General features: G+C 51.2%; 1 protein-coding gene across 2 annotated transcripts in view; it reads right to left on the reverse strand.

Moving 5' to 3' along the window:
- LRP4 (LDL receptor related protein 4) overlaps window positions 1–21,154 on the reverse strand; it is a 51,549-nt gene that overhangs the window by 10,502 nt on the left and 19,893 nt on the right. For both annotated transcript variants that reach the window (NM_001077843.1, XM_024975054.2), the window contains exons 11-34: window positions 20,950–21,075; window positions 19,674–19,904; window positions 18,674–18,830; window positions 17,349–17,566; window positions 17,012–17,188; window positions 16,507–16,629; window positions 14,426–14,634; window positions 14,170–14,251; window positions 13,290–13,395; window positions 12,345–12,546; window positions 10,693–10,882; window positions 10,477–10,608; window positions 9,426–9,566; window positions 8,995–9,081; window positions 8,717–8,888; window positions 7,657–7,819; window positions 7,338–7,563; window positions 6,657–6,960; window positions 4,764–4,982; window positions 4,485–4,619; window positions 3,354–3,462; window positions 1,525–1,669; window positions 1,138–1,251; window positions 264–399 (exon numbers count right to left, since the gene is read on the reverse strand). In NM_001077843.1, coding sequence (NP_001071311.1) covers window positions 264–399; window positions 1,138–1,251; window positions 1,525–1,669; window positions 3,354–3,462; window positions 4,485–4,619; window positions 4,764–4,982; window positions 6,657–6,960; window positions 7,338–7,563; window positions 7,657–7,819; window positions 8,717–8,888; window positions 8,995–9,081; window positions 9,426–9,566; window positions 10,477–10,608; window positions 10,693–10,882; window positions 12,345–12,546; window positions 13,290–13,395; window positions 14,170–14,251; window positions 14,426–14,634; window positions 16,507–16,629; window positions 17,012–17,188; window positions 17,349–17,566; window positions 18,674–18,830; window positions 19,674–19,904; window positions 20,950–21,075 — 3,904 coding nt within the window. The remainder of the gene's footprint in view (window positions 1–263; window positions 400–1,137; window positions 1,252–1,524; window positions 1,670–3,353; window positions 3,463–4,484; window positions 4,620–4,763; window positions 4,983–6,656; window positions 6,961–7,337; window positions 7,564–7,656; window positions 7,820–8,716; window positions 8,889–8,994; window positions 9,082–9,425; window positions 9,567–10,476; window positions 10,609–10,692; window positions 10,883–12,344; window positions 12,547–13,289; window positions 13,396–14,169; window positions 14,252–14,425; window positions 14,635–16,506; window positions 16,630–17,011; window positions 17,189–17,348; window positions 17,567–18,673; window positions 18,831–19,673; window positions 19,905–20,949; window positions 21,076–21,154) is intronic.

Raw genomic sequence — 21,154 nt, forward strand, 5'->3', positions numbered from 1 at the left:
TGCCAGGTGGAAACTCTTCCTGAATGATTTCTCTCTAAAGCTGCTCTTGAAGCTTCTTGCTTCCAGAGCTATAAAAAAAAAAATACACTTGCAACAATCTACAAGACTAAATATCATCTCCAGTTCCAAACAGCAGGGACTAGTGGATAATGATGTAATCCATTTCCCATCTGCCAGAATTATCAAGCTGGGACTATGGTGGTCTCTGGCAGGGGATGAGATTTGGATCAAAGAGTCCTCAGGCCCATACTAAATGCACTTACCTCCCTTCCACCTCCTCCAGAGATGTACGGGTCCGGGTGGTAGAAGAACGCAGGGTAGTCGGTAATGTGTTGGGTAGCACGGGGCTCCTGTCACTCATACTGGTAGCCCTGGGAGCTGGGGGCACCAGGCCAGGTACTGGAGAGAAAACAAGGGCTGGACTGGACCACTGGAGCCCCAAATATCTACCTGCGGTCCAAGAGTAGCATCTGGAGAACCTGACGGAGCCATCTTTTAGCTGCCCTCATCCTAGACACGCCTGTTAGATGTCCTTCTTGCTAAAAAGGATTTGGTTTCCAATATTAACAGCTCTGGATGGGCTAGCTGGCCCACAAAGGGCAGGAAGAAAGAGAGTCATGCACGGGTTATAGCAGGGATCAGGGACTCAAGAGAGCTGATTTCCATTCTAGTAAATGCCAGAAGCCAGGGACTTCCCCGGTGGTCCAGTGGCTAAGAACCTGCCTTCCATTGCAGGGGATGTGGGCTGGATGCCTGGCTGGGGAACTAAGATCCTACGTGCTGCAGGACAACTGAGCCCACGCGCCCCAGCTAGAGAAAGCCCATGCACGGAAACTACTAAGCCGCGTGCTCCAGAGCCCAAAGCCCATGTGCCACAACAAGAAGCCAGCGCGCCGCAACTAGAGAAGTCCCCACGTGACAAAGGAAGCCCCAGCACAGCCACGCACATGCACACGCACGTACGTGCCAGAGCCAGACGAACCCGCTCTGTGCCGTTCCAAACCTCAAGCTCAAAGCTCCTAGTCACTCTGCTGTAAGATCCCCTGAGGGACAGTCTCACCCAGATGGAAAAAGCTGCTGATCCCCTGCCCTTGCAAGGGCTCCGCTGTTGCAGGGGGGCCCGTCAGTCCAACTCACCGAGGGAGCAGGGCCGGCCGTCGGGCTCATCAGGACAGGCACACACAAAGTCCGAGGTTCTGGCAAAGCAGAGGTGAGTGCATCCGCCGTTGTTCACGCCACAAGCGTTGGTCCCTATGAGCAAAGCAAATGAACATCTGGCCTGGGGCAGAATCAAGTCTCCCAGTTTGACGCTTCTCCAAATGGAGGAGATTCAGGGCTCCCTGACTCCCAGGGACAGTGGGGCAGGAAGGAGGGGTATAACAACAGGGGGCCGAAAAGGACTAAGAGCTTCAGATGTGAACGTGGCTCTCCGGTGGCTCTGATCGTCTTGGTTATTAACAGTCCTTGGGGTGACCAGTGAACCCCACCAGTGGTATGGAAGCAGCCTCAGGACCGGGAGCCCACCTGTCTGCCGCTGAGGGGAGACCACGATGATGTCCATGAGTCCCTCCACGTTCGCCAACACTGTCTCCTTGTTCCGGCCTGAGTACTTGTCCACACGCTGAATGGACTTGGTCTGCCAGTCTGTCCAGTAGATCCACCTGTCCTGCTACTCAACAAGGGGACCCCAAAAGGGTAACTATTAATAGGCAGACCCCACCACAGCTTCCGTGCCTCAGCCCATTCATTCCTGCTGCCCAGGTGCCCTCTTCTTCATATATCCGGATCAACTTGTATGCATCCCCACATATGACCTTACCCAGGAGATCTCCCCCTGGGTAGCAGGGAGATCTCTTACCCACAGAGAATTCACCCTTCTGTCCATGCTGTTCTCAGCCACGTCCTCACTTTTGCACACAAGTTTTGACATTCTGTGGTCATTTTTTACATGTCTATCGGTCCTGCCAGATTAAGCCCTTCAAGGACAAGAATGTGCTTTATTCATCTCTCAGTTTCCAGCATTAACATGTAGTCCTCAGTCAACTCAGTGGCTCAGTGAATAACTGAGTTCCTGTACCTAGCAAATAGGAGTAAATTGTGGAGGTGGGGGTCCTTCTGGGTCCCTGTTCTAGGCCCTTCACTCACAGCCCTGGCCCAAGTTCCCTGGTTACCTCTGCAGGCAGCTGCCCTCTAATTCAGTGATCTTGAGATTCTCAACCAGGGGAGGAAGGGCGGTGTAGGCGGTTCCCCTCCCATCCCTAGGGTATACATCAGAAACCCCAGGGAAACTTGTAGACGAGAAAACTAAACTCAGTATAATCCTGTAGTTTTACATGTGGAGTATGAGGGGGGAAAGCCTATCATTAAGTAAAGTCAGAGAAAATCTTTTGGCTGGTAGGATATAATGCAGAATATAGATAGAGTGGATGTTTTGTCAAAAAAAGGACAAAGATACCTTTTTCCTTCCTTGAATTGTTTTACAAGGTTAGAACTCTTAAAAAATAATGTCAGCCAATACTAATTAAAATGATCAGAAATAACACACACTGAGTGGCAGGTACCGTGTTAATGCTTTGTGTATATTTTGGGCTTCCCTGATGGCTCAGATAGTAAAGAATCCGCCTGCAATGCGGGAGACCCGGGTTCCCTCCCTGGGTTGAGAAGATCCCCTGGAGAAGGGAATGGCTACCCACTCCAGGATTCTTGCCTGAAGAATTCCATGGACAGAGCGCCTTGCAGGCTACAAGTTTGTGGGGTCACAAAGAGTCAGACACGACTTCAGGAGAACACTATTATTAAACTCATTTCTTTTACAGGTAAGTGAAGCGTAGAGAGTTCACTGTCTTGTCCAAGTTGCCCAGTCACTTCATGACACAGGCAGAACTTGAACCCACAGAGCTGGCTCGTTGGAGGCACTCCCCCAGTAATTACTGACTGGCTCATTGCCTCAAAACGCTGGCTCTCAGCCACTCCACTTTCTGGCTGTTAAGTGAGCTGCCTGAGTTTTCTTGCTGGGACCACAGCACTGGGATCAACTGGGGAACTTGTTAAAATGAATATTCCCAGCCCAACCCTCAGGAGGCAGATTCTTTATATCCTCTGCCCAGGAATGTGCATTTTCACAAGTCCCACGGCTGACTCCGTACGCAGCTGTGGGACAGCCGCCCCTCTGAATGCTAGAATGTGGGCAAGCGGGAGCAGCAGGGCGCATGGCGGCAAGGCTTCTGTGTACAAGAATCACTCCTAAAATGGGCTTCCGTAGCACATCTGTTCAGCAGCATCTGGAACAGACACAGAGCCCCGAGGAAATACGCCCCATCAAGGAGGGTGAGTCCCGTTCTCCGAGTCAGTACCTGCGTGAGAGCAAAGGGGTGAGACACGTGGCTGACCAGGACCTGTCGGAGCTTCCCGCTGAGATCAGCACTCTCAATCCGATCCAGGTGGGCATCCACCCAGTAGATCCTGTGAAGGAGAAACAGTAGCTGCTGAAGACACGAGCGGGGGACCCAGCCCTGCCCTCAGGGAGCTGGCTGTCCCCTCCTGAGCTGAGCTGGCAGGTGCGGTGAGCAGTCGTGGTGACCTGATGAGGGGGTCACTGGGAGTCCCTAAGCTGAAGAGTGGAATTGGGATGGTGACTCATAAGTGGGGAGGCCAGGGCGGTTCTGGAGAGGGGTAGAAATTGAGTGACCTCAGGGGAGCCAGCACCCCATCTCATCTTCAGCAACTCGATCACCCTTTGACTCTTACAGAGACATCATTAGGCTGAAAAAGGTCCATCTAGTCAAAGCTATGGTTTTTCCAGTAAAGTATGGATGTGAGAGTTGGACTATAAAGAAAGCTGAGTGCCAAAGAATTGATGATTTTGAACTGTGGTGTTGGAGAAGACTCTTAAGAGCCCCTTGGACTGCAAGGAGATTAAACCATCCTAAAGGAAATCAGTCCTGAATATTCATTGGAAGGACTGATGCTGAAGCTCCAGTACTTTGGCCACCTGATGAGAGCAGTTGAATCAATGGAAAAGACTCTGCTGCTGGAAAAGATTGAGGGCAGGAGAAGGAGATGACAGAGGATGAGACGGTTGGATGGCATCATCGACTCAATGGACACGGGTTTGAGTAAACTCTGGGAGATAGTGAAGGACAGGGAAGTCTGACGTGCTGCAGTCCATGGGGCTGCAAAGAGTCAGACATGACAGCAACTGAACAACAACAACAAAATAAATTAAAAAATAAAAACACGATGTAAACCAGATAAACAAAGCCCACCTGAGGGTCGAATGCTGGGTTCAGCGACTCCTGTTCCAAGAATATGTTACCTCATTCCTTCTCGCTGCTTGCTCTTCCCTACCCACCAAGGAGCTTTCACCCCCATCAAGGAGGGTCAGTCCCATTCTCCGGGTCATTTTTTTTTCACTACTTCAATCTCAGTCTTCCTCTCCTCTGCCCACCCGATTTCCAGGATGCTGTCTGGGACAGGATCCCCACCTGCGCGTATCATAGTCCAGGGTAAGTCCATTGGGCCAACCCAGGTCTGTGTTGATGAGGACCTTCCGCTCAGAGCCATCCAAGTTCGCCCGTTCGATCTTGGCAATGTGGCCCCAGTCTGTCCAGAAGAGGTACCTGGGACACGATGGTGGCATCAGCAAGGCATGGGAAGATGGCACCCAGAGGTGGAGAGAATACCATTAAGAAAGAGGCATATTCAAGTGCCTCCTCCCCAGGCCCTTCTCCCCTGGGTCTCTTTCCTGCTGGCCAAAAACTTACCCCTTCCTGGGGAAAACAGCGATGGCCCGAGGCTCATCCAGGCTATTGTTGATCAGCACTTTGCGGCAGGAACCGTCCAGCCTTGATGCTTCGATGGTATTTCGGCCCGTATCTGTCCAATACAAATTCCGGGCCACCCAGTCCACCGCCAGCCCATCAGTGGTCTTCAGCCCACGCCCGATCACCGTCTCCATGTTGCTGCCGTTCAGATCTGCTCGCCTTGAAGAACAGCCCAGGGTTAGATGACTGATCAGATCAGCAATAGGCTGATACCCCTTTAATTCACATTCCCAGAGTTGGATTCCCACTACACTGTAAGCTCCAAGGGGCAGGGACCAAGTATTTATAAGTACATGCATGCATGTGTGCATGCTAAGTAGCTTTTCTGTGACCCTGTGGATTGTAGCCTGCCAGGCTCCTCTGTCCTTGGGATTCTCCAGGCAAGAATACTGGAGTGGGTCGCTATGCCCTCCTCCAGGGGATCTTCCTGACCCAGGGAGCAAACCCACATCTCTTAAGTCTAACCTGTGTTGGCAGGAGGGTTCTTTACCACTAGCGCCACCTGGGAAGCCCATTTGTAAGTACATTCCTCAGCGTCTAGCACAGTAGGAATTCAAAATACTTGCAGACCTAATGAATAAAGAATTGGGAGGACAGAGTGTTTCCTGCTCTAAGTAGGTGGCATTTGGGCCCATGTCTTGCCAGAAGACAGGTTAATAAGCCCCATACACCTTCAGGAGGAGACAAGGATTGCCAGGTGGTGATTAGAAGAAAGGGAAGATTTTTCAAAATCTACCTGTGCATTTTTTATAACAGTCTGACCTATAGGAGGGAATTCAAGCCCAGGATGGGGGAAGGGGCATGTCACCACACATGGGGGCCTTCTCTAAACTCTACATGCCCACCAGCTCTCAGGATGAGATTCTAATGCACCCCTCAGGGAGAAAAAAGGGAATGCTCCTGTTCTTCCACATGAGAATCTCTGCCGTGGTAAACCCCTCTAACGGTACGTGAACGTACGTGAACGCAGGGTACCACGTTCCTTGGCTGTGCTGGGTGAAAAATTGAAAGAATAAAAATTTAAATAAAACAAAAAATATTTAAAAAACAAAAACAAGCACAACCTTGCAAACCACCATAAACCTTGCATTTGGCTGGTATTTCTGTATTACAGTACACCCAGTTTGGCGATGTGGCCAACTAATCAGTGGGTCTTAGAGGATCCGTGGAAGTCCTGTAGCATCCAGTAGTAGGGGTAGAAGGCGCCGGGTCCCTAGCCTGACTTTATCTGTTTGTTTTACACACTGGACTTCTAGTCCTCCTTAAATAGGGAAATTCCCTGGAGGTCCAGTGGGTGAGACACTGTTTGCACTGCAGGGAGCATGGGTTTGATCCCTGGTCAGGGAATCCCGCAAGCTGCAAGGTGCGACCAAAAATATAAATTCATGAAACACGAGATAGGCCGTGCGTGTGCTCAGCCATGTCCAACTCTGTGCCACCCCATGGACTGTAGCCTGCCAGGCTCCTCTGTCTGTGGAATTTTCCAGGCAAGCATACTGGGGTGGGTTGCCATTTCCTCCTCCAGGGGACCTTCTCAACCCAGGGATCAGATGCAGGTCTCTTGAGTCTCCTGCACCGGCAGGTGGATTCTTTTATCACTGTGCCACCCGGGAAGCCTGGCAAAGCACATCAGAATCTCCAAACAAGCAAACAAACAAAAAAGTTTGAAACTCTTCTGGGATAACACTGCAAAGCAACAAATCCAGGTCAGAACTCCCTATCCAAGTTGCCAAATCACTCAGTCCATTTAGAGGTGAACCCAGGCCATGACCTCAGCCATCAGAGACGGGAAGCAGGTCTGTGTCCTCTGGAGGTTTTCAGGGACACTCATACCTGATAACATCCAGGAACACATCTGTGTAATAGACCTTGCCATCCACGCTGTCGTAGTCCAGGGAGATGACATTGTTGAGCTCGGGGACCGGTACATGCACATCCGTGTGGTCGCTGGTGTCCAGGGAGATACGCCGGATGGAGCCGCGGCTCGAGAAGAGCAGGTACGTCTCAGGAGCGGGGTCGCAGGTCTTCCCATCTCCCTTCAGCTGGATGCCAGTGGGGCAGGCACAGGAAAAGCCCGAGGGCCGGGGCAGGCACAGGTGAGAGCAGCCACCGTTCCTGGGTCCGCACTTGTTCACACCTGGTGATGAAAGAGAGAGAAAGGGGCAAGTTTTGACACCCGGCCCGGAATACGGTCTGAATCTTAACCGAGGCACAGGTTTGATCATGCCTGATGGTCTACTGTTCTGCATAACAGGATTTGGTGCCCGGCAGGGATAAGCTGGAATGAGCAGGGGTATCTCCGGGAGTCCTTTAAAGGGGACAGCACCCTGCCGTGGGAGTATGCAGTACCCGTCGTACCCAGAGGGAACACAGCCTGATCCTGGAGGAAGAGCTTAGGTAGGTCCCTGTCCCTCTGGTTGTAAAGGCATCTCTCTGCTCTGGATAGATCTCTGATGCTGAGACGGCCCCAGAAAGTCAGAGGCCTCTGGCTCACAGCCCTCGGGGTCTTCTCACCCAGGGGCTGTGACCGGTCCACAGCCTGGATGTCCATGAGGCCTGGCAGGTTGGACCTCACCAGGATGACGTTGCTGCCAGTCCCCTTGTCGGCACGGTGGATGCTACGGGTCTGCCAGTCAGTCCAGTAGATATAGGCATCGAGCAGGGTGAGGCCATACGGGTGCTGCACAGGCGATACCAACGTGTGCCGATTGGCACCGTTCAGATCCGCAGCCTCAATTCGCTGTGGAGGAAGGAGAGGGTACCGGGTGGCTGTTAGGAGACGTCCCACGGCCCCCCTATACTCCCAGACTCTGCGCAGGAGCAGGACCCCCACCTCGGTGTGGGCGTCAGCCCAGAGCAGCTGGGAGCTGGCCTTGTCCACAGTCAGTCCGTTGGGCCACCCGAGGTTGCTGTTGATGAGCACGGCGCGGTCGGAGCCGTCCATCCCAGACCGCTCCAACTTGGCATGCTCCCCCCAGTCCGTCCAGTACATGAACCTGGGCAAGAGACGGTAATAGCTGGTTCCTCCCACAGTTCCTGTACACTGGGAGTCCTCACAATACGCCAAACACCGTGAAAAGCATTTACACGTACAAACGGGAGTTGTTTAGTGACTACAGAGTTTCAGATTTGCCAGACAAAAAAATTCTGGAGACCTGTTTTGCAATAATGTGAACGTACTAACACTACTGAACTGTATGCTTGAAAATGGCTAAGATGGTAAATTTAATGTGATGTTTTTCACGATTAAAAAAACAGTACTTTCAGGACTTCCCCGGTGGTCCAGTGGCTAAGACTCAGTGTTCACAATGCAGGGGATCTAGCTTCAATCCCTGGTCAGGGAACTAGATCCCACATGCCATAATTAAGACCCTGCACAGCCAAATAAATTTTTTTTTAATGATTAAAATATTTAAAAAATTGAAATAAAAAAAATTTTTAGTACTTTCCATGCATTATCTCACTTAATCCTTACAAGGTCCACAAGGCATGCATTTTCATTATCACCTCCACTTTACAGGTAAGGAATTTGAGGACCACACGTGTGTGCTAAGTCCCATCTGTCGTGTCTGACTCTTTGGGACCCTATGGGGTGCAGAAGCCAGACTCCTCTGATCATGGGATTCTCCAGGCAAGAAGAGTGGAGTGGGTTGCCATCTGAGGACCAGGGAGGTTAAATATTGAACCCAAAGTGACAGACGCAGCTAATAAATGGTGAAAAAATTTGAATTCTGGGTGTCTGATTCCAGGGTTCATGCTTTGAACCTCTATGCTCCACGGCCACCCTGAAGGCCATCACAAGGGAGAGGAAGCGCCCCCGGGAGGTCAGTCTCGGTGCTCCTGCGGGGCGGGCGCGCTCATCCTGCCGCCCAGGGCCCCGGAGCCGCTCTCACCCCATCTCGTGGTACAATACGATGGCGCGCGGGCTATCAAGGTTCTGCCACACCAACACCTTCCGCATGGACCCGTCCAGGTTGCCCACTTCGATCCGGTTGGTTCCCGTATCTGTCCAGTACACTTTCCGGCCGATGGCATCCACTGCAAGGCCATCTGTGGTCTGCAGCCCTGCAGGAAGTCAACAGAGCACACTGGCTCCTGCCTTGAGACAGATGGGCTCTCTCCCCAGCGCTGTAGCCAGACAGGCGGGCCCAAGGCTGGGAGCAGGGCCCACCTGTGGTGATGAGGTCTTCATGCTGCGAGCCATCCAGACGGGCACGGCTGATCCTGTGCAGCGTGCTGTCCGACCAGTACACTCTTCCTGGAAAGGAAAGGCAGGGCTCAGCCCGGACCTTCACCCGGCCCCGCCTCCAAAGGAACACACCGCTGACTTGTGTTCTGAGACGCCTGGGCACGTCAGAGAGCCCTATGTCCCCAAGGAGAGGAAATCAAGAGAAATATTGTAACAGGATAGCCCTTGGCAGAGATGAAGAACGTGGCCCCCAACCCCATGCCCTCATAACAAAAGAGAAAGTGCTACAGAGACGGGCAGGGGTTGTGCCAGAGGGAACGGGAGGCCTCTAGGCTCTTAGCAGGAGGCAAAGGTGGTAGCGAGGAGATAGCCGTTGCTATAGGGGCCAGGAGAGCAGGGAGGATCACGCAGACCTTCCTGGGGATCCACTCCAATGGCAATGGTGTTCTTCATGGTGATGTTGATGGGTACCACCACGTCGGCAAAATAAGGGATGTCCAAGGAGACCATGCGGATGTCTATCCTCCTGGCGAAGATGAGGAAACTGTTCATGCCTGCCCAGGTGCGGAGAGAAGGAAAGAGGACAGTCATCCTAGCACTGCCGTGAGAGGATCTGGAGTAAGGCAAGCTGAAGTTCACGCTTTCCGCCTCCATTAGTTTCTAGTTGTGTGATCCTGAGCACATTATTTAAATTGTTTAAGCCTCAGTTTCATTATCTGTAAAATGGGGACAATGACAGGGGGCTGTAGGGATAAAAGGTCAATACAGAAAAACCCTTAGCATTGGGTCTGATTCATGGACACAGTTCTGTATTATTGTCACAAAAGTGAATCTCTTTAAAGTTTAAAAAACTTCACGTTAAGTGAAACAGAGCTTTGCCCACAGCCTGGGACGATTTAGAGCTCCTTTCTCACTCAAATTCCCTAGGAAGTTTGGGTTCAAATGTAGCCTACCATGAAGCATCCCCTAGAGAGAAACATCGGCTTCCAACATTTGGGCAGCCAGCTCCTGCTTCTGAGACCTTTCAATTCAGATTATCATGAAGGTTGTGCTGGTCGTGCCTACTCACACAAGTGCCATTTCCAAAGGAGGTACCATGACCTTGTAATTTATCACATGTTCTACTATTTACTATACCAATTTGAGGCAGATGGAACTAAAGTGATTTAGTCTAACTGAATCAGTATATTATAACAATTTCCCAAGAGAGGAAAATAAAAAAGAAAGGAGCATCTTTTTCTAATATGCATGAAGATGCCATGAGACCTAGTTGGACCCTGCTTCTAATCCTGCCTGCCTGTTCCCTTGCATCTCCTCTTTTTTTTAAAAAAGCTTTATCTTGCCCCTAAGCCTCTAGAAGCTTAGGTCCCTCAGACCACATTAGAGTCCACTTGCGAGGAAGGTAGAGAGTCACTGCCCCTGTCCCAAAGAGGCTCTAGCCAGGTCTGTGATGCCTAGACCTACCTGGTGAACAAGTCTTGCCATCAGGCATCACGTTAATGCCTGTGGGGCAGGTACAGCTGAAGCCACTTGGATTTGGGGACCGAAGACACAGGTGGCTGCAGCCGCCGTTCTCCGTAGCGCATGGTGTGGACACTGGGTGGGGAGGAGGGAGTCAACGAGAAGGACCGTGGCAGAGGGAAGCCAAGGAGAAACCAGTGTGGGCCAAGGGCCGGTCACCTGGGGGCCGCCGGCGGTGGAAGACGTGGATGTCCATCAGGTTCTCCAGGTTCTCCTGCAGGGTCTCCCGGTCCAGCCCCGTCAGCCGGTCGGCACTCTGGATACTCTTGGTCTGCCAGTCGGTCCAGTAGATGCGCTCCCCATACAGGGTCAGCCCAAATGGGTGGGGCAGCTGGCTTCCGATCAGTACCTGCCAGGGCCCCAGCGCTTACATCATGCCCCAACCAGGTCTGACAGTACAGGCGTCAAGGGCGCACTCTGCCAGTACCACCTGCTGTGTGACCTTGAGCTAGAGCTGGTTATAAAATATCTCGAGCCTTGGTCTGCCAATCTGTAATAGAATCATGACAGTGCCTGGCTCCAAGGGTTGTGTGATGATTCTAACAGATCATGTATTATTTATATAATCTCAAAGGATCTCTGTACAAGTGACTTACTAACTACAAAATGAGAAACAGCAACTTCACAGTGGACACCACGTTCACCACACAATCAAAGATGGTGACTTGCCTGGTGGTTCAGTGGTTAAGACTTTACCTTCCAACGCAGGGGGTGTGGGTTCGATCCCTGGTCAGGGAACTAAGATCCCACATGCCTTGTGGCCAAAAAACCAAAACATAAAACAGAAGCAATATGGCAACAAATTCAATAAAGACTTTCTAAATGGTCCACGTTAAAAACAAATCTTAGAAGAAAAAATTGGTATTGCAATGATGAGACAAGCTGACATCTGCAGCTACTAATAAGACATACTGAGAACTCAGGACACGACTTAATGTAGTATTCCTGCCCCAGATGTATAATCTGAATCCGATCACAAAGATACGTCAGACAAATTGAGGGACATTCTACAAAATAACTGGCATTTACTCTTTAAAGATACAGAGATCAAGAAAGATAAAGAAAAGCTGAGGAAATGTTCCAGATTAAAGAGACATCATGAGTTAAAACAACTGTAATCTGGAACTGGACCCTAGACTAAAAAAGAAAAAAAAGTTATAAGGACATCATTGGGGCACTTGGTGGTGACGCTGAATATGGACTACGGATTAGACAGTAATATTGTATCAATGTTAAATTTCCTGATACTGATCACTGAACTATGATTATGAAAGACTGAGTTCTTGTTCTTAGGAAATACGCATTGGGCTCTTTGGACTCTCTGGGGTTCAGGGCAGGATATCTCCAATGGAATCTCAGACGGTTCAGAAAAATAAGGTCTGTGTGTGTGTGCGTGTGTGTGCATGTGTAGAGAGAGAATGAGAATGGTATAACCATGTGGCAAAATATCAGTTATTGGTTCTTTTGACTCTTCCTGCAGCTTGTTAAGTTGGAAATTATACCAAAATTAACAGAGAGAGAGAGAGAGGTCATGGGCCTAGTATGTGACTGGTGATAAATTAGCATTTGTGGTGATGGTTATTAGGAAAGTGCTTATACCCCGGCCCACAAGCCACATGGTCCCTAGTTCGCTTTTATCATCAAGGAGCAGGGACCCCAGGCTCTGGAGTACAGCCATAGTCTCAGAGAAATAGCATTCACCCCACACTGGATCTGCCCTAGGCCTCCCTGGGTCCCGTCAGCTGCCAGCCAGGAAGCCCTGTTGGGGAGGCGGTCGGGGCTGTGGGAGGATGCCCATGTGCCACGCTTACCTTCCTCTTGCTGCCATCAAGTCCGGCAAACTCAATCGTCTTCATGCCGGCATCAGCCCAATAGAGCCGCTGGGACCCATAGTCGATGGCTAATCCATTAGGCCAAGTCAGATTGGAAGAGATGATGACCTGCCGACCTGAGGCATCCATGCCGGCTCGCTCAATCTTGGGGCTTGCACCCCAGTCCGTCCAGTACATGTACCTGGGCACAGGCAACGGCGGTCTTACAAGCCTTCCAGTTGGGGATTCAGGGTTCCCAGGGCCCGAGGGTTTCTACTTGCAGTGGCTGCCCCACAGCCTCCCCAGCCTCTTGCCTCAGTTTCCAGCTCCCTCCTGGGTTCAGAGCTGTCTCTGAAGGTCTTACATCTTATATCACTACCAAAAACCACCAAAGGTCTTAAATATTTACTTGACTGGATAGGTTAAAGAATTACGGTACGTCAACTTAACAGAATTCTATATAACCATCAAGAAAAAAAAAATCTACTAATCAAATGGGAAGATATCCAAGATATATAGCCAAGTGAAAAAAAACAAGATACAGCTACAGTATGTTGTCAAACAAAAACCACCACCACCACCATATGTGTGCATACACAGGGAAGAAAATCTGGAAACACTACCCTCCACTGTTAACAACAGTTACTTTTGGAGAGTGACATTGGAGAGAATTGTCACTCTCGATAAACTGTTTAAAAAGACAATGGCTTACTTTAGTAAGCAGACCAAAAAGCAAAAACAAAAAAGAAAAAGAAGGAAAAAGAATTTTTAGATGTAAAAGATTTCCTTGGCCATGAAGGAGACAGATTGGTCACGATGCTCTGAGGCTGCTCGTGCTTCCTCGGTGTGCCTGTAAGATCTGGCCTCTCTCCCTAGGCTCCAGACTGAACTCTAGTCCTCAGATCGGGGGTGAGGGGAGCTTGCTCCAGAGGGGCAGGCGCTCACCCGCCCATGGGCTCCACCACGATGTCCCGGGGGCGATCAAGGTTCTCCCAGAGAAGGACCGTCCTCATGCTGCCGTCCGTGTTGGCCACTTCAATCCGGTCTGTCCCTGCCAAGAAGTCAGTGCGGGCAAAGATATCAACTCGAGTCTCGGTCGTTCACCCTCTTACCTTCCATGCCCAGCACAGAGCTCGGTGTGCCACAAATCCTCAAGAAATACTTTGTGATAAAAGCAATGAACATGGAGGGACCTGAATTTCAAGAAGAAATTCAAGGAATTGATTAGCTCCGTTTCTTGGAAGACTAAGGCTTCTTCAACCCAAGTAACCCATTCTGATAATTTAAGGCCATGCTTCTCCAACTGTACTGTGCCCAAGAACCAGAAGAGCTTGTGAAAATACGGATTCCTAAGCCCCAAAGATTCTGATTGAGCAGGTCTGGGGCGGGGCCCAGGAATCTGCATTTCTAACAAGTTCCCAGGTGATGTTGACGCTGCTGGTCCAGGGACCACACTTTGAGTAGCTCTCATTTAAGGCACTCTCCCTGCCTCCCACACTTACCTGCCTAATAGAAAATGCCTCTTTCACCAAAACAGTGATGGAAGGAAAACCACAGGGTATAGGCTTCTCATCTGAAATGCCTCAAAACATTCTCAAGCATCAGCTGCACAGCAGAAGTAGCTGCCACTTGAATGGCAAATGCCAAACCCTCAGATGTGAGCTTCTAACTTCAGTTTGGCAGCAGCCCAACCACTCCTGACTGACCAAGGACTTCAGGTCAAGACGGAAATGAGCTAGGAGGGACACTAGGTTCTTTCGAGCTGAGGCCAGGGCTTTAAATAAGAAGATCCCAGAGTGTCAGGCCACACGTGCCCTTTACATACCTGCATCTGTCCAGTAGAGCTTGTTGGTGGCCCAGTCAATGGCCAGGCCTGCCGGGCTCTCTAAACTGGTATCCACTACCACCTGGGCGGGAAGCAAGACTGTATCACCAACCGGACTTGCACCCCAGCTCTGGGGCCCAAACGCCAGCAACTGGCAGGCTGGCAAAGGTCTGGGAGGCCCTTCCCTGGGAAAGGGTGAATCCCACCCCTTCTGCCCTGCCCTCCCTGAGGGCCTGTGCCCCACGTCCGGCCCTACCTCCTGCCCTGTTCCATCCCACTTGGCCCTGCTGATGGTGTCAGTGCTGACGTCTGTCCAGTACACGTGGTCATCCCGCGAGTCCCAGTCAAGGGCCACAGCGCTGCGCACATCAGCCAGTGGGATGACATCGTCGGACAGGTCCTCTGTGTCGAAGCTGATCCGACGGATGTCCATCCTTCGGGCAAAAAGCAGGAACTTGTCAAGACCTGATCAAAGGCCGAAAGGGGTCTTCTTTTAATGCTCTAAATCCGATAACAGTGGCAGACACAGACGCTCACAGACGCTCGCCTGCGGGACATCTGGTTCAACCACACTTCCTGGGGTCTGGTGCCCTTTGTTCCCTTTGCTTCACACCTCAGACCCCCTCTGAGCACTGGGCAGCCCGTGCTGGCACCATCAGACTTGAGGAGCCAATGGAAATAGACGCCAGCAGGGCCCAGAAGGGCATCCTGTTCAAGTGTCTGTCAGCTGCATCTCGACTCTCCTCCGCTCTTACTTTGCTCAGGGTCCCCTAGTGGACTGGGCTAGATCCCTGTCAAGCCCCCACCCCACCTCTCTGCCTTCCGCGTCTGCTTCAGGACTTCTGCTCCACTGCGTGGTCTAAGACCCCTTCCTCTCTGCTCTTCACGACTCGGGCCAATAATGACTATTTGCTGAGTACCTGCTCCTTGCCCAGCACTGAGCTTCCTGTTTTCCTTGACTTGTCTCATTTACCCTCCTAACAGTCCTTTGTGGTTCACACTATTCTTATTCTCATTTTCTGGATCAACGATCCAGAAGCTAACAGGGGCCCAGGAACTGGTCCAGGATCCCACAGCTACCAAGCACCGGAGCAGGGGACTTGAACTCAGGTCTGACTTCAAAGGTGGAGTTCTGGCCACACTCCTATTCAGCATTTTCCCAGCTGGCTCTTCTCCATCCCCTGCCCCTATTCCAGTCTGTCTGAATATTTCCCAGTCTACTATTCTGCTTAGAAAGGCACTTCCTGCATCACTTTATCAACTGAACTTCTTTTGGGGGAAATTCCTTGCATCTCATCAAGACCACATGGGAAGAGCTGGGCACAGGAGAATGCAAGGAAACAAGGTTCTCAATTCAAAGTGCGTTGAATGACTTCCTGCCTCTGTTCCCTGGAATAGTTTCACTCTATGGAAAGGACCTAGGTCCTGAGAGAAATTTGGTTTTCACCAGAGACAAGGAGGGCAGCAGGCACGCAGCAGTAACAGAAGAGCTGTGATGTGTGAAGCATCTCCCCGGCCCCTGGCTGGGTGTGCCACCCAGTTGGATCACTCCTCTCTGGACTATTCTTAGGAAAAAAATCACCTGCGCCTCTGAGCTAGACAAGGCCCACCGTCTCAAGGCAATATACCTTCAGGCACTCAAAGGAAGCCAAAGCAGCAGTTCAGGGAGCCCCCAGGGAACCCATCATCTTTCACTCACTAGACACTTATTTATCCTGGGCCTCTGTATATAGAGCATCATCAGATGTCTTTACCTTACTCTCTGGCTTAGGGGCTAAGACAGTCTCTAGGGTGATGCTAGAGGTAAAAGTGAAGTCACTCAGTCGTGTTCAACTCTTGGCGACCCCATGGACTATACAGCCTACCAGGTTCCTCTGTCTATGGAATTTTCCAGGCAAGAATACTGGAGTAGGTTGCCATTTCCTTCTCCAGGGGATCTTCCTGACCCAGCGATCGAACCTGGATCTCCCACATTGCAGGCAGACGCTCTACTGTCTGAGCCACCAAGGAAGCCCCAAAGGTAAAGAGCTAGGAAACCGTTCCCTTGCTTTATAGAAGGGTCTGGAAACCTCCTGCTGCCTAGGGACAAAGCGTCCTGGGTGAAATGATCCACAAGCCTGTTTGCAGGGGTTCATGCTTGACTCTGTGGTGTCCCTGAGCCTTCAGGGATGACCGCTGGGCCCTCAGCCCTCAGCTCCTTACCTTCTTCCTCTCCAGGGGCTGCCTGAGGAGCTGGCTCCTCCCCTAACCAGGCAATTCCCAAACTCCTCCCCCTTGTTTGCTCCACCCACCCTCACAAGGCAGGTCCACTGAGGCAGGGGCCCTAAAGCCACTTACTCTGGGCACAGGCGTGGCTGCTGATCTTGCGGAAGCCGGTGGGGCAGGCACAGGTGTAGTTCTGTCCGCTGGGCAGACACAGGTGGGTGCAGCCTCCGTTGTTGTCCCCACAGCGATTTTTCCCTGCTCAAAAAGCCCAGAGCAAGAGGGTCAGGTGAGGTTGGCAGAAGGGGTCCCAAGGCTAGTGAGTGGGAGTGTAGCAAAGGCACGATCTTCCGGAAGGAAGAAACTATGTCTTCTTATTTTGTATATCTGCCCCCACCTACAAGCAGAGTGAATACCTGACACACAGGAAATGTTTGCATGAATTAGATGGGGGATAGCAAAGCAGAATGAGTCTTTCCTAAGTCTCCATGTCGTACCCTACGGGTCCAGCAGAGGGCGGAATGAGTCCACACCAGCACCAACCTTAAATTTCCTTGCTGGGAACCCTGGCAACTGTTGACAGGTGCAAGGAAGGTTCTCAGAAGCACTGGAAGCTCACCAGGTGGGCGTTCTTTTTTACCTGCAGGCTGGCGCTGGGGGTGCAGGGTGTGGATGTCCATGGGGAAGTGGAGTTTGTTGCGAATGATCTCCTGGTTCTTGCCAGTAAATTTGTTGGCACTATTGATGCTCTTGGTGTGCCAGTCTGTCCAGTACAAGCTGTCTTCAAACACCGTGATGGCAAAGGGATGCGGGAGGCCTGGGGAAAGTCCAGGACGACCTCAGTCTACACATGGCCTGCCCGGCCCCTGGGGCCAGGCCTGGCATCTGTACAAATCTCACCCTCTGCCAAAGGCTTCTGGGGGCTGGGACAGGGTAAGCAGAACGAGAGATGAAGGAGAGCGAAGGAAGGGCCTCACCCTGGCTAATGACAGCCTTGCGGTGACTCCCGTCCAGATTGGCCCTCTCAATGACGTGGTGCTTAGCGTCCACCCAGTACATACGGCGCCCGGCATAATCGATGGTGAGGCCGTTGGGCCAGAAGAGATGGGTATCAGCGATGATGCGGCGGCCAGAGCCATCCATGCTGGAGGCCTCGATGCGGGGGGTGTTGCCCCAGTCTGTCCAGTAAATGGTCCTGGGAAGAGAGAAAAGGACATTGGGAGGCAGGCAGTAGAGGGCAGGTAAGGTACCCAGCATAGTAATCAGGCAGGGGGCTCTTATTGATTTCACCCAGGAAACTCCAACTGGTAGGAAATACATTCTGTTGGGTTTACAGAGTGTTTTTCAATGTTTGAATTATTTATTTTATTATTATTAAAAAACAAATTTTTGGCCACATCGCATGGCATGTGGGTCCTTAGTTCCCTGACCAGGGATCCAACCCATGCCCCCTGCATTGGAAGTACGGAATCTTAACCACAGGACCACCAGGGAAGTCCCTCAATGCTTGAATTTAAATGTCTCTAGACAGAGAATGTATTCATTTAACAAAAATATTTTGGAGTATCTGCTATGAGATGAGCATATCTTTTCGCATTGAGAACATGGCAGTGAACAAAACAGATGAAAATCCTGACCTTGTGAAACAAAAAATACTAGTGGGCTACGACTCGGGACAGGCATTTTCCTCTTGGTCACGGCTCTGCCGCTGCCTTTTGTCATTTTCACACCCGCACACGCACACACATGCCACGTACCGCACACGCACACACATGCCACGTACCACACACACACTACGCTTCTAAACCAGGGGACCTATAACTGTAGGGTCTTAGAAGACACCCCTCTCAATTGACTGCACTTAATTTTTAAAAGCCAGAGGCAAAGAACTTCCCCTGCAAAAGACCTTTCTTCTAATGATAAAATTACTAATTTTTATTAATTCGCTCAACCCTATAAACTAATAACAACGGTACTAAACAGCTACCACTTACATAATGTGTGTTGTGCCATTTAAAATGCATCACCTCACTTCATCTTCACACAGCTGTGAGGTAGGTATATTTTTATCACCAGTTTAGAAATAAGTAAAATGGAAGCCTAGAGAGATGAACTAGCCCAAGGCCATACAGTCAGTTACTGAAGAGCTGGAAACCCAGGTGCGTCTGGGTGCAGAGCCAAGGCTATTAACACCACACTGTGAGGTCCCCTGGCCCCCCAGTAAAGTCCGGCCCAGGTGGCGGAGGAACTGTCCCTAAAGGATGTAAGAGGAACGTGGCAGCTGGAGTCACAACTCGCTCACCCCTCCATGGGGTGCAAGGCAATGGCCCTGGGCTTCTCCAGGTTCTGCCACAGCAGCACCTTCCGGTGGGCCCCGTCCAGGTTGGCCACCTCAATCCTTGAAGTCCCCGAGTCGGTCCAGTAGAGTTTGTCATGGACCCAATCCACAGCCAGGCCCCCTGGTGGAAAGAGGTCATGGAAAGAGCGTCAGGGCTTCAGCGGGGGCCCCTGTGTGCTACAGAAACAAGGGCGACTCTTGCACGAAGCTGTTTCTGGGCCAGGCACTCTTCTCACCATTTTACAAACACACGTCTTACCTTGAATTGTTACAACTGTGTGAGTTAGGTGCTATAGTAATCCCCATGAGGATGAAGCAACTGAGGCAAAGAGAACTCAAGTAACCATCCAAGGTCATGCGTTTCCTCCTCTCAGCCAATCACATTCCACTTCCGGAATCCTAGCTCCCTGACCCCTACTGGCCCGGGGGTTTGCAATTTGTGCCTCAGGGTTTTACAGGGGAACATCATCAGTTCCATAAGCATCTGAGTCAAATGTGCTTAATTAATACCGAATTCTAACCCACTTCCCCTGCTTGTCGAATGGCATGAGATGGCAGAGCAAGCTACTGTTTTTCTAATCTGCAAACATTTGGATGCTATCTATCTGGGTCCATCAGAATATTCCTAATATGAAGTAATCAAAACAAAAGTCAGAATTAGATGGGATGCCAAGCTGATAGAGAATTACAGCTGTCATCCACAAATCTCTGGTTTCAAACAGTTCCATTCAACGAAATGGTCTCAGTATTCTCAGTGATGGAGCTCAATAACGAGCAAATATTACAAATCTGAGCCTATAAAATGACTGTAGACTAATGAACATTTTCGTTATTAGAGCTGCATGCAAGGCCTCACTGTGAGACGTTCTGCTGCCTAAAGGTTTGTGGCCACTCCCGTGTTCCTCCCTGGGTGCTGTTGCACGTGGTGTGGCCCTGCCCCTCCCCACGGGTCCCCGTTCCTTACCTGGGCTCTCGAGCCCTGTAGACACAACCTCCTCCACGTTGCTGCCGTTGAGGTTGGCGCGGAGGATCCGGTCCAGGGTGACGTCGGACCAGAAGACAAGCTCGCGCCGGTGGTGGAAGTCCAGGGCGATGGCGTTCTCCAGGTTGTTGAGCAGCAGCGTGTACTCGGAGCGGTGCGGCAGCACCTGCCGGATGTCGATGCGATTGGCGAACAGTAGCACAGGCTCCGGCCCTGGGACGTGGCATAGAAATGGGGCCCCAACTGGGCTCCAGAGCTGCTCCCTGGCAGCCATCAGCATGCACCCCTCCAAGCTCCAAGGAGCCTCCTGGCCCACTAGGGCATGTCTCAAGCTGTCAGCATCCATCATTATGAGAAGACTGGCAGCCTGCAAAGCGTACACCTCATCCCATTCTTGGGGCCCAGAATGCAACTCACAATCCATTTTAATGCTATGGAAACATCTCTCTGGAACGAACTTATGGTCCCCAGGGAGGAAGGATACGGGGAGGCAATAGTTAGGGAGTTTGGGATGAATATGTACACACTGCTATATTTAAAATGGATAACCAACAAGGACCTATGTAGCAGAAGGAACTCCGCTCAATATTACATGGCAGCCTGGATGGGAGGGGAGTACGGGGGAATGGATACATGTACATGTGTGGCTGAGTCCCTTTGCTGTGCACCTGAACTATCCCAACATTGTTAACTGACGATTCTGTTGTTCAGTTGCTCAGTCGTGTCCGACTCTTTGCGACCCCATGGACTGCAGCACGCCAGGCTTCCCTGTCCTTCACCATCTCCCAGATGAAGACAAGTTTGCTCAAACTTGTTATTCGGCTATGCTGATGCTGCTGCTGCTAAGTCGCTTCAGTCGTGTCCGACTCTGTGCGACCCCATAGACGGCAGCCCACGAGGCTCCCCCATCCCTGAGATTCTCCAGGCAAGAACACTGGAGTGGGTTGCCATTGCCTTCTCCAATGCAGGAAAGTGAAAAGTGAAAGCGAAGTCGCTGAGTCTTGTCTGACTCTTAGCGACCCCATGGACTGTGGCCCACCAGGCTCCTCCATCCATGGGATTTTCCAGGCAAGAGTACTGGAGTGGGGTGCCATTGCCTTCTCCGGTTAATCGGCTATACCTCAATATAAAATTAAAAGGCCAAAAAAAAAAAAAAACCATCTCTCTAACTTTACCAATCTCCAAGCACCAGAGCCCCTGGCTGCCCTGCTCAGCTCTCTGCCCACCCAGCCAAATGCCAACCCCCGCTCCCCCTTACCCAGAGCCTTGCAGCTGCGCCGGTCAGGCCGGAGTTCGTAGCCTGCTTCACACCAGCACTGGAAAGCCCCCTCACTGTTGGTGCAGCCCTGGCTGCAGTACCCCTCCTCGGCACATTCGTTCACATCTATGACGACGGAGCAAGGGCAGGTGATCTCGGTTCTACCATCTTCCAGCCCGAGCTCCCAAGCTGACCAGCTCTTTCC

This window comes from Bos taurus, chromosome 15 (assembly GCF_002263795.3).
Source record: "Bos taurus isolate L1 Dominette 01449 registration number 42190680 breed Hereford chromosome 15, ARS-UCD2.0, whole genome shotgun sequence".
Lineage (NCBI taxonomy): Eukaryota > Metazoa > Chordata > Mammalia > Artiodactyla > Bovidae > Bos > Bos taurus.